Source organism: Ahaetulla prasina, chromosome 17 (assembly GCF_028640845.1).
Source record: "Ahaetulla prasina isolate Xishuangbanna chromosome 17, ASM2864084v1, whole genome shotgun sequence".
Taxonomy (NCBI): Eukaryota; Metazoa; Chordata; class Lepidosauria; order Squamata; family Colubridae; genus Ahaetulla; species Ahaetulla prasina.
Genome location: NC_080555.1, coordinates 10,499,709 through 10,512,244, shown reverse-complemented (window position 1 = coordinate 10,512,244; position 12,536 = coordinate 10,499,709). Strand labels below are relative to the sequence as shown.

Here is a 12,536-nt window from a genome sequence, read left to right as displayed (position 1 = left end):
GGCACGCAGTACCTTCTCTGATGGCACGGGAGCCGTTGCTCCAGTTCAGCTCTGCTGCGCATGCACGCACACCTCCTGCCAACCAGCTGGTCTTTGTCGTGTCCCACTCCTCCGCTGACGGCCGGGTCAGGGAAATCCGAATCAGGCTTGCCTCTGCAGCTCTGCCAAAGTCCTAGCAAAGTCCTCAGGGCAGGCAGGAGACCAGAAAGTGATTTCAGCAAGATAAGGTAGACTTTGCCTGACTCAGAGAATGCCAGAAAGCAGATCCTTTATATAGGCCATGGGGTGTGGCTCCATGACTCAGCACTTATCCAGGCCTGCCCCTCCCTTCCTTCTGTTGCCTCCGCCTATCAAGTCTTCTGACGCGAGGGTCACTCCAGTCTGCAGCTGTTGGTAATTGACCTCCCTCAGGCTCACATGCTGTGGAGGAGGGGGAGGGGTCTAGTTGCTCCGTTTGCCTGGGCATGGAGCCAGGGCTGGGGGCTGGAGATACTTCTTCCTCTTCAGCCTGTCTGGGCATGGAGCCAGGGCTGGGGCCGGGAGGCATACTAGGACATTCCTCCGTGTTCGGAAGCAGATAAGAAGATCCCGGCTGAGGTGAGATTGGACGAAACACAACAGTCTTTGGGTCTCTGCTGTGCATGCAGGGGGTGGCCACATGAGCATGTGTGGGGGGCAGGGAATGTACGGTTTGGGTGCATGCACGGGGCCTGCAAGCACATTGCATTTTTGGGGGGTTGGACCCGCAGTGCACATTCGCGCACACAAACACATGCTTTAGGCACCTCAGTCCGGAAAAGATTAGCCATCACTGACCTACAAAGTCCCTTCTGTTAATCCTTATCTGTAATTGAGTGTGGCTGGCTGGGGAATCCTGGGAGATGAAGTCCACAAGTCTTAAAGTAAGGTTTTAGATTTCAGCAAGGAAAACCAAATGTACAGATACAGATTAGGTGAAACATGGCTCAATGGCAGGAACTGCGAGAGGGATCTTGGAGTCCTAGTGGATAATCACTTAAAAGAATAGAACAGAATAGAATAGGATAGGATAGGATAGGATAGAATAGAATAGAATAGAATAGAATAGAATAGAATAGAATAGAATAGAATAGAATAGAATAGAATTTTATTGGCCAAGTGTGATTGGACACACAAGGAATTTGTCTTGGTGCATACGCTCTCAGTGTAACATAACATAACATAACATCAGAGTTGGAAGGGACCTTGGAGGCCTTCTAGTCCAACCCCCTACCCAGGCAGGAAACCCTACAACATCTCAGTCAGATGGTTATCCAACATTTTCTTAAAAATTTCCAGTGTTGGAGCATTCACAACTTCTGAAGGCAAGTCGTTCCACTTATTAATTGTTCTAACTGTCAGGAAATTTCTCCTTAGTTCTAAGTTGCTTCTTTCCTTGATCAGTTTCCACCCGTTGCTTCTTGTTCTACCTTCAGGTGCTTTGGAGAATAGTTTGACTCCCTCTTCTTTGTGGCAACCCCTGAGATATTGGAACACAGCTATCATGTCTCCCCTAGTCCTTCTTTTTGTTAAACTAGACATACCCTGCAACCAGTTCCTGCAACCGTTCTTCATATGTTTTATCCTCCAGTCCCCTAATCATCTTTGTTGCTCTTCTCTGCACTCTTTCTAGAGTCTCAACATCTTTTTTACATCGTGGCGACCAAAACTGGATGCAATATTCCAAGTGTGGCCTTACCAAGGCATTATAAAGTGGTACTAACACTTCACGTGATCTTGATTCTATCCCTCTGTTTATGCAGCCCAGAACTGTGTTGGCTTTTTTAACAGCTGCTGCACACTGCTGGCTTATGCTGTACATAAAAGAAAAGATACCTTCATCAAGGTACAACACTTACAACATTTAATGATAGTCATAGAATAGAATAGAATAGAATAGAATAGAATAGAATAGAATAGAATAGAATAGAACAGAACAGAACAGAACAGGAACAGAAACAGAACAGAACAGAACAGAACAGAATAGAATTTTTATTGGCCAAGTGTGATTGGACACACAAGGAATTTGTCTTGGTGCATATGCTCTCAGTGTATATAAAAGAAAAGATACCTTTGTCAAGGTACAACACTTAATGATAGTCATAAAATACAAATTTAACAATTAATGATACAACACTTAATGATAGTTCTAGGCTGCAAATAAGCAATCAGGAAACAATATCAGTATAAATCGTAAAGTTACAAGCAACAAAGTTACAGTCATAAGTGGGAGGAGATGGGTGATGGGAACAATGAGAAGATTAATAGTAGTGCAGACTTAGTGAATAGTTTGACAGGTGTTGAGGGAATTAGTTTAGCAGAGTGATGGTGTTCAGGGGGAAAAAACTGTCCTTGTGTTTAGTTGTTCTGGTGTGCAGTGCTTTGTAGCGTCGTTTTGAGGGTACGAGTTGAAACAGTTTATGTCCAGGATGTGAGGGATCTGTAAATATTTTCACAGCCTCTTTTAAAAAGGCCATCATCATTCACAGCCATCATTAAAAAAGGACAACAAAGACTGTTCTTTCTGCGCCAACTCAGAAAGCTCAAACTGCCCAAGGAGCTGCTGATTCAGTTCTACAGAGGAATTATTGAGTCTTTCATTTGCACCTCTATAACTGTCTGGTTCGGTTCTGCAACCCAACAAGACAGACACAGACTTCAGAGGATAATTAGAACTGCAGAAAAAATAATTGCTACCAACCTGCCTTCCATGGAGGACCTGTATACTGCACGAATCAAGAAGAGGGCCGTGAAAATATTTACAGACCCCTCGCATCCTGGACATAAACTGTTTCAACTCCTACCCTCAAAACGACGCTACAGAGCACTGCACACCAGAACAACTAGACACAAGAACAGTTTTCCCCCCGAAGGCCATCACTCTGCTAAACAAATCATTCCATCAACACTGTCAAACTATTTACTGAATCTGCACTACTATTAATCTTCTCATCGTTCCCATCACCAATCTCTTTCCACTTATGACTGTATGACTGTAACTTTGTTGCTGGCAATCCTTATGATTTATATTGATATATTGACCATCATTTGTGTTGTAAATGTTGTACCTTGATGAACGTATCTTTTCTTTTATGTACACTGAGAGCATATGCACCAAGACAAATTCCTTGTGTGTCCAATCACACTTGGCCAATAAAATTCTATTCTATTCTATTGATTCGTGCAGTATACAGGTCCTCCATGGAAGGCAGGTTGATAGCCATGGTTTCCTCTGCAGTTCTAATGATCCTAATTATTATTGGTTGCAGAACCAAACCAGACAGTTCTAGAGGTGCAGATGACAGGTTCAATCCTTCCTCTGTAGAACTGGATCAGCAGCTCCTTGGGCTAGTACTACGTGAGCCAGCAGTGCACAGGAGCAGCTGAAAAATCGAATACAATCTCTGGTTGTATAAGCAGGGGCATAGAATCAAAATCATGCCAAGTATTAGTATCGCTTTATAAAGCCTTAGTAGGACCATACTTAGAATATTCCAGCCAGTTTTTGGTCACCATATTATAAAAAACTGTTGAGACTCTGGAAAAAGTGCAGGGAAAAGCAACAAAGATGATGAGGGGACTGGAGGCTAAAACCAGTGGTGGGATTCAGCCAGTTCGCACCACTTCAGGAGAACCGGTTGTTAACTTTCTGAGCAGTTTGGTGAACTGGTTGTTGGAAGAAATCATTAGGGCAGAGAACCGGTTGTTAAAATTATTTGAATCCCACCACTGGCTAAAACATATAAAGAACGGTTGCTGGAATTGGGTATTTCTAGTTTAATGAAAAGAAGAACTAGGGGCAACATGATAGCAGTGTTCCAGTATTTGAGGAGGGCCACAAAGAAGCGGGGAGGGTCAACTAATCAAGGAGAGAAGCAACCTGGAATTAAGGAGAAATTGCCGCACAGTCAGAACCATTAACCAGTGGAACAGCTTGCCACCAGAAATTGTGGCTGCTTCATTCCTGGAGATTTTCGAGAAAAGATTGGACAGCCATTTGTCTTGAACGATATAGGGTATCCTGCTTGAACAGGGGGTCGGGCTAGAAGGCCTCCGAGGTTTCTTTCAATCTTGTTCTTTTATGTCGTACGGGCCGTGATAGCTCAGGCTGTTAGAAGCCTGTTATTAGAACACAGCAGCCTGCAATTACTGCAGGTTCAAGCCCGGCCCGAGGTTGACTCAGCCTTCCATCCTTTATAAGGTAGGTAAAATGAGGACCCAGATTGTTGGGGGGGCAATAAGTTGACTTTGTAAATATACAAATAGAATGAGACTATTGCCTTATACACTGTAAGCCGCCCTGAGTCTTCGGAGAAGGGCGGGATATAAATGTAAATAAATAATAATAATTAAAAAAAAGACAAAAACGTAACAGACCCATTGTGACTTCTGGATATTTTTCCCCTTGGTGAATTAATCCAGCTTTCGTGGTTTCTTTATATCTCGGTTTGCAGTAACCTTGATGGACCCAAAGCAGAGGCTGCCTGGCAAGGGGGCCTGGGCTGCCATTATCACCTTGGACCCGGATTCCGAGAAAATGGGCGCTTTTCTAACACCAGGTAGTTACACCTACGAGAAGTGAAATGGGGGTATGTCAAGAAGCTGGAATGTTTAGGGTGAGATATTGAACTCACCCCAAATAAGGGGTAAATTATGTCCCGTTGCAATTGATTAAACCCAGATTTCTTTGCATCCTAGCAACGTGCAGGTGAAGGTCTATAACAAGAGGCAGATCAAACCATCTTCCAATGTCCTGGGGGTGATACGGGGAAGCGTGGAACCAGGTGAGCTACTGTCCCGTCTTCTTTTCCTGTGCTCCCCTCCTCATTGGGAGGGTCCATTCTGGATCCTGGAAGTGCTTTCACTTGCAGGTTTTATTCTCTCAACGTCATCCGTCCTTCCGAGGTGGGTCAAAGGAGGACCCAGATTGTTGGGGGGCAAGAGGCTGACTCTGTAAACTACTTAGAGAGGGCTGTAAAAGCACTGTGAAGCGGTAGATAAGTCTAAGTGCTGTTGCTATTGTCCTTCCTTCCTTTGCTCCCTCCCTCCTCTCTCTTTCCCCTCTCCTTCCTTCCTTCCTTCCTTCCTTCCTTCCTTCCTTCCTTCTAAAGGTTGACTCCGCCTTCCATCCTTCTGAGGTGGGTCAAATGAGGACCCAGATTGTTGGGGGAAAAAGGCTGACTCTGTAAACCGCTTAGAGAGGGCTGGAAAGGCACTGTGAAGCGGTATATAAGTTTAAATGCTATTGCTATTTTCCTTCCTTCCTTCTTTCCTTCCTTCCTATTTACTTCCTTTTCATTTCCTTCCTTCCTTCCCTTCCTTCCCTTCCCTTCCCTTCCTTCCTTCCATCCATCCATCCATCCATCCTTCCTTCCTATTTCCTTCCTTTTCATTTCCTTAATTTCCTTCCTTCCTACCTTCCTTCCCTTCCCTTCCCTTCCCTTCCTTCTTTCCTTCCTTCCATCCATCCATCCATCCATCCTTCCTATTTCCTTCCTTTTCATTTCCTTCCTTCCTTCCTTCCTTCCTTCCTTCCTATATTCTTCCTTTTCATTTCTTTCTTTCCTTCCTTCCTTCCATCCATTCATCCATCCATCCATCCTATTTCTTTCCTTTTCCTTCCTTCCTTCCTTCCTGCCTGCCTTCCTTCCTTCACAATGGTTAGAATGCAGTATTTCAGGCTAACTCACTGCTCACTGCCAGGGGTTCAATCCTGACCAAATCAAGGTTGACTCAGCCTTCTATCCTTCTGAGGTTGGTAAAATGAGGACCCAGATTGTTGGAGGCAAGAGGCTGACTCTAAAGAGCTTAGAGAGGGCTGGAAAGGCACTGTGAAGCGGGATATAAGTCTAAGTGCTATTGCTATCTTCCTTCCTCCCTCGCTCCCTCCCTCGCTCCCTCCCTCCTCCCTCCCTCCCTTCCTTCCTTCCTCTGTCCACTGCCAGCAGTTCAATTCTGACTGGCTCCAGGTTGACTCAGCCTTCCATCCTTCCAAGGCGAGTAAAATGAGGACCCAGATCGTTGGGGGGCAAGAGGCTGACTCTGTAAACCGCTTAGAGAGGGCTGGAAAGCACTGAGGAGCGGGATATAAGCCTTAAGTGCTATTGCTCTATAAAAGTTCTTCCCGCAATTCTCTCCTAGTTTCCTCCACAACTACTAGCCCTTTCCTCTTCCCCCTCTTCTAGATCGGTATGTCCTGTATGGGAACCACCGGGACAGTTGGGTCCATGGAGCCATTGACCCCAGCAGCGGAACAGCCGTCATGCTTGAAATAACACGTATTTTGGGGAAGATGTTGAAGGAAGGTGAGTTTGCATGTGAGGGAGAAGGGTGGTTTAAAAAGGTAACAGATAAATACAACGCGGAACGAACGTGGATCCGAGATCCTTTGCTAATTGGATTTTAGTGTGTGCTGTGAAAATGGAACAGAACAGAATAGAAAATATGGAATAAAATGGGTAGGGGAGGGGAGAAGAGCAGAAGAGAAAGAAGAAAAGGAATATGAAAGCAGAGGAGAAGAGAACGGAAGAGGGAAGAGAAGAGAAGAGAAGAGAAGAGAAGAGAAGAAAAGAGAAGGGGAGGAGAAGGGAAGGAGAAGAGAAGAAGGGAAGGGGAAGGGAAAAAGAAGGAGGGAAGAGAAGAGAAGAGAAGGGAAGGAAGGAAGAGAGAGAAGAAGGGAAGGAGGGAAGGGAAGGAGAAGAGAAGAAGGGAAGGGAAGGGAAAAGAAGGAGGGAAGAGAAGAAGAGAGAGAGAAGGAAGGAAGGAAGGAAGGAAGAGGGAAGAGAAGGGGAGGGGAGGGGAGGAGAAGAGAAGAAGAGAAGGGGAAGGGGAAGGGGAAAAGGAGGGAAGGGAAGAGAAGAGAAGAGAAGAGAAGAGAAGAGAAGAGAAGAGAAGAGAAGAGAGAAGGAGAGGAAACGAGAAGAGGGGAAGGTGAAAAGAAGGGAAGGGAGGGGAAGGGAAGAGAAGAGAAGAATGCACACGGTTTAGAAAACGTGACTAAATAGGATGGCATAGCTCTGGGCCGGATGGGCTGGATGGATGAGCGGGCCCACCCCCACCCACAGGTCGCCACTTCCGGTTCGCCCGAACCAGTCCGAACCGGCTGAATCCCACCCCTGGTCAGACCCCTTGCTGGGATGTGTGTCCAGTCTATTCCCACCTTTGCGCATCTCCCGAACGGGGTTGAGAACTCAAGTTGTCTTCGCCTCTCTTCTCCCGCAGGGAAGTGGCGCCCGCGAAGAACCCTCATTTTTGGCAGCTGGGGTGCTGAAGAGTTCGGCCTGATTGGTTCGACAGAGTACACAGAGGTAACCAGTGTGAAACGGCAAGGGATTGTGGGCGCTGTAGTCCAAAGCATCTGGAAGGCACCGAATCTTTTTCTCTGTCTCTCACTCGTAGGAATTTTTCAGCAAATTGCAAGAGAGAAGCGTAGCCTACATCAACGTGGATATTGCTGTCTTTGGTAAGCTCCTCACAGCTTCTACAATTCGCCTTCGACAAGACCTAAGTTTAACTCATAGAATCATCTATTGTAATGTCCTTCCTGTCAAAGACTACTTCAGCTTTAATTGCAATAATACAAGGGCAACCAATAGATTTAAACTTAATGTAAACCGCTTTAATCTAGATTGCAGAAAATATGACTTCTGTAACAGAATCATCAGTGCTTGGAACACTTTACCTGACTCTGTGGTCTCTTCCCATAATCCTAAAAGCTTTAACCAAAAACTTTCTACTATTGACCTCACCCCATTCCTAAGAGGACCATAAGGGGCGTGCATAAGCGCACAAACGTGCCTACCGTTCCTGTCCTATTGTTTTTCTTTTCTTCTTCCTATATATGTTTATATGTTTATATACTATATAATCTTTTTGTATGATGTTGTGACAAAATAAATAAATAAATAAATAAACAATCAGGATTACGATCTGGCTATTTTCAGTGGTCCTGGGCATTAATTTAATTGAAATGAAATTCATAATTGTGGGGGGTAGGGAGAGAGGAAGGAAGGAAGGAAGGAAGGAAGGAAGGAAGGAAGGAAGGAAGGAAGGAAGGAAGGAAGGAAGGAAGGAAGGAAGGAAAAAGAGGGAGAGAAAGAAAGGATGGAAGGGAGGGAGGAGAAGGAGAGGGAGAGAAAGGAAGGAAGGAAGGAAGGAAGGAAGAAAAGAGAGAGAGAGAGAGAAAGAAAAGAAAAAGAGGGAGAGAAAGGAAGGAAGGGAGGGAGGAGAGGGAGAGAAAAGAAGGAAGAAAGGAAGAAAGGAAGGAAAAAAGAAAGAAGGAGAGAAAGGAAGGAAGAGAGGGGAGAGAGAAAGAAAAAAAAGACAGATGAGGGAGAGAAAAAAGAGAGAGACAGAGAGAAAGAAAGAAGAAGAGAAAGAAAGTGAGATAGATGGAGACAGAAGGAAGGAAGGAAGGAGAGAGAGAGAAAGAAAGAAAAAGAAAGAAAGAAAGTAAAAAGAGAAAGAAAGAGATGGAAAGACGGAAGGAAGGAGAAAGAGAGAGAGAGAGAGAGAGAAAGAAGGAAGGAAGGAAGGAAGGAAGGAAGGAAGGAAGGAAGGAAGGAAGGAAGGACGGAAGGAAGGAAGGAAGAAGCGTAACCTTTCAACATCTTTTCATGCTCAATGTCTCCTTCTCCAGCTAATGCCACCCTGAGGGTCCAAGGAACGCCCGCAGCCCAAAAGGTCGTTTTTGCAGCTACACAACAGGTAAGCAGAGAAGGTGAAGGCGAGGGAAGAGGGCAGCTGCTAAAATACAGCTGTTCCTTGGGGTGGCAAAAGCCTTGGAGACCCATTCGAGCCTCCCTCTCCAGGAGCAGCATACCTCACAGGGTCAAGTGCTGGAGAAAGGACAAACTTTTCAGGGCATCAAACTGGAGGAGAAATATTAAAAGTGGTTCGAATGGAGCCTAACGTAGAAGGGATCCAGCTTTGCTTTCCAAATGAAGACTGGAAGTTTTTAAGAAGAGGTTGGACAACCATTTGTCTGAAGTGGTGTAGGGTTTCTTGCCTAAGCAGGGGGTTGGACTAGAAGACCTCCAAGGTCCCTTCCAACTCTGGTATTCTATTCTATTCTATTCTATTCTATTCTATTCTATTCTATTCTATTCTATTCTATTCTCCATTCCATTCCATTCCATTTATTGTATTCCACATATTCTCTTCTCTTCTCTTCTCTTCTCTTCTCTTCTCCATTCCATTCCATTCCATTTCATTTATTGTATTCCACATATTCTATTCTATTCTATTCTATTCTATTCTATTCTATTCTATTCTATTCTATTCTATTCTCCATTCCATTCCATTCCATTCCATTTATTGTATTCCACATATTCTATTCTATTCTATTCTATTCTATTCTATTCTATTCTATTCTATTCTATTCTATTCTATATATTCTCCTATCCCCAGCCAGCATGAAATTCTGGGGGTTGAAGTCCTCCCCTCTTAAAGCAGGCTGGCTGGGGGATTCTGGGAGTTGAAGTCCACCACCCTTAAAACATGCCGGCTGGGGGATTCTGGGAGTTGCAGTCCTCTTATCTTGAAACTGTTAAGAAGGAGAAACACTCTGTGCTCAAAATTGAAAAACAGATTTCTTTTCCTCACCACCCAAATGGATTTCTTCTCTCTAGCTGGCGAGCACGATCGTATTTTAAAGAAATGCCAGTTTTGCATCCCCTTTTAAGAGCTCCTTTCTCTTTAGGTCAAGACCCCAGCAGATGCTTCGGTATCCATCTATGCAAACTGGAAACGCCATTTCAACAGAACTAGCTCGGCGCACGGAATAATCCCCAGGTAAAAGAGGTTGTTTCAGCTTCTGTGTGTGTGTGTGTGTGTGTGTGTTTTTCTGTGTGTGTAAGTAGGTGGGTGCATGGACTTTATACCCCCATATATTCAGTTCTTCAAGTAGCCCAGCCAGGATTAATTTCAGGTAGTCCTGACTTTACGACCGGTCACTTAGTGACTGTTCAAAGTTACGACAGATACCTCGAAAGGTGAGCCAGTTCTGAAATTTTTATGTCCCTTCCCCCCCCCACAGTCATGTGACCGCATTTGGGATACTCAGCAACCAGCCCACATTTATAGCTGTTTGCAGCATCCTGAGGTCACGTGACTGCAATTTAGAACGTTTTTTTTCTGAAAATTGGCCTTTGATTCTGGTTTCTAAGAAAAAAGAGCCCGTAACGAACAATAACCGCCACTAAAAAGGTCATAAAATCAAGTTGACCCGCTTTACGACTCTTATGATTTATGACTGTAATTGTCAGTAGGTGTTGGCTAACTTCACAAAACTAGTTTGACTATGTTTTATCCATCATGGCTGTATAAACCATAGTTTGTTGCTTTTGATCTTGGGGTTGCGTAAATGCCAGTCCTTACATCAGCCTGCCCATAAACGGAGCGTGAATAGGTTTCTTTGGGGTTGGAGCTCGTAGAAACTACATAAAATTTACTGGTTTTATTGATTAGATTTTTATCTAATTAGGTTAGTTTTTAAATTTATGGGTTTTTAATGGGTTTTTTATTATTTATCCTAAATTTTTAATCTCGGCCAATTGAATAAGTTTTTTAATTGTATTTTAATTGTATTTATTTTGTAATATTATTGTGTATTTTATCTGGCTGTGAACCGCCCTGAGTCCTTCGGGAGAAGGGCGGTATAAAAATTTAAATAATAATAATAATAATAATAATAATAATAATAATAATAATAATAATAATAATAATAATAATCCCATCCCATGACAACAACCTTGCAAGGTTGGTTGGGCAGAGAGAGAGAGAGAAAGAGAGAGAGAGAAAGAAAGAGAGGGAGAAAGAGGGGGAGAGAGGGAGAGAGGAAGAAAGAGAAAGAAAGAGAGGGAGAGAGAGGGGGAGAGAGAAGGAGGGAGAGGAAGAGGAAGAGAGAGAGGCAGGAGAAAGAGGGGGAGACAGAGGGAGAGAGAAAGAAAGAGAGAAGGAAGGGGGAGAGAATGAGAGAGAGAAAGAGAGAGAGGGAGAAAGAAAGAGAGGGAATGAGAGAGGGAGGGAGAGAGTTGGAATACATTGTTTATGTATTTTGTGCAACAACTACAGCAGTATTCAGTAGAGACAGCAGAGGGCAGTGTTTATAAAGTTTTTAATTGTATTTTAATTGTATTTATTTTGTAATATTATTGTGTATTTTATCTGGCTGTGAAGCCTCTGAGTCCTTCGGGAGAAGGGCTGTATAAAATTAAATAATAATAATAATAATAATAATAATAATAATAATAATAATAATAATCCCATCCCATGACAACAACCTTGCAAGGTTGGTTGGGTGAGAGAGAGAGAGAGAGAGAAAGAAAGAGAGAGAAAGAGGGGAGAGGGAGAGAGGAAGAAAGAGAAAGAGAGAGGGAGAGAGGGGAGAGAGAAGGAGGAGAGGAAGAGGAAGAGAGAGGCAGAGAGAGGGGAGACAGAGGGAGAGAGAAAGAAAGAGAGAAGGAAGGGGGAGAGAATGAGAGAGAGAAAGAGAGAGAGGGAGAAAGAAAGAGAGGGAATGAGAGAGGGAGGGAGAAAGTTGGAATACATTGTTTATGTATTTTGTGCAACAACTACAGCAGTATTCAGTAGAGACAGCAGAGGGCAGTGTTTATAAAGTTTTTAATTGCATCTTATGGTATATGCCATGACTTTTCTCTTAGTGAAGTTTCCTGCTTCCTTCTCGCAGTTAAGCAGGAAGGCACATGTGGACGGTGCACTGTTTGTTCTGTAAAGCTGTATACAGAATTTCTAACAAGAACTCACAGTCTCTTTCTCTCTCACACATACACACAAAGGCACACACACACACAGATAACAAAATAAACCAACATTTTCATTTTGCCCAAACACAACCGGGAGCTTTCTAAACTGACCGGGCCACCCGCTCTGCATCGGCACAAAGCCGTGGAGTAACTTTGTTCTCTAGGCAGACAAGGACTGAACGTGATACGATCTGGTGAGCACTTTGGAAAGGAGGCCACCAAGAAATCCAAAACCCAGAAAGGGCTAGTGTGCGCCCATAAAATCCCCCCCCCCAGTTTTTGATCTCAGTACAAAGAGAGAGAGAGTCACCTTCTTCAACACGTCGCCCCATAAACAAACCAAAGCATTTGGGTTCACGCAACCAAGCTAACCAAGATTAAAACGAACCCGGTTTCTCAAGGGACGGCAACGCAGCCTCAGTTCTTGAGATGTTTTGGGCAAACTCAGCTGGGGTTTTTTTTGCTTGCCCTTTGCAGCTTGGGGTCCCTGGGGGCTGGAAGTGATTTTGCTCCTTTTATCCACTATCTGGGCATCACCGCGATGGACATCGCTTACACCTACGATCGGGTGAGTTCCTGGGGCACACGTGTATGAGGGGTGGGATGCTGGGGGTTTGCAGGGGGTTCAGGAGAACCTCTAGCTAAGATTCTGGGCAGTTCGGAGAACCCCCAAATCCCACTCCCACCCCTCCCCTCCCCTCACAGGAGTCCCCAAGCGGCCCGTTTTGGATGCAGGTAAGTGCAGGGCACACA

General features: G+C 44.3%; 1 protein-coding gene across 1 annotated transcript in view; it reads left to right on the top strand.

Annotated features, from left to right (window-relative positions):
• NAALADL1 (N-acetylated alpha-linked acidic dipeptidase like 1) overlaps positions 1-12,536 on the top strand; it is a 46,905-nt gene that overhangs the window by 19,062 nt on the left and 15,307 nt on the right. The window contains exons 7-14 of the mRNA XM_058160754.1: positions 4,473-4,577; positions 4,717-4,802; positions 6,204-6,323; positions 7,240-7,325; positions 7,417-7,480; positions 8,657-8,724; positions 9,719-9,810; positions 12,261-12,351. Of these exons, the coding sequence (XP_058016737.1) occupies positions 4,473-4,577; positions 4,717-4,802; positions 6,204-6,323; positions 7,240-7,325; positions 7,417-7,480; positions 8,657-8,724; positions 9,719-9,810; positions 12,261-12,351 (712 nt within the window). The remainder of the gene's footprint in view (positions 1-4,472; positions 4,578-4,716; positions 4,803-6,203; positions 6,324-7,239; positions 7,326-7,416; positions 7,481-8,656; positions 8,725-9,718; positions 9,811-12,260; positions 12,352-12,536) is intronic.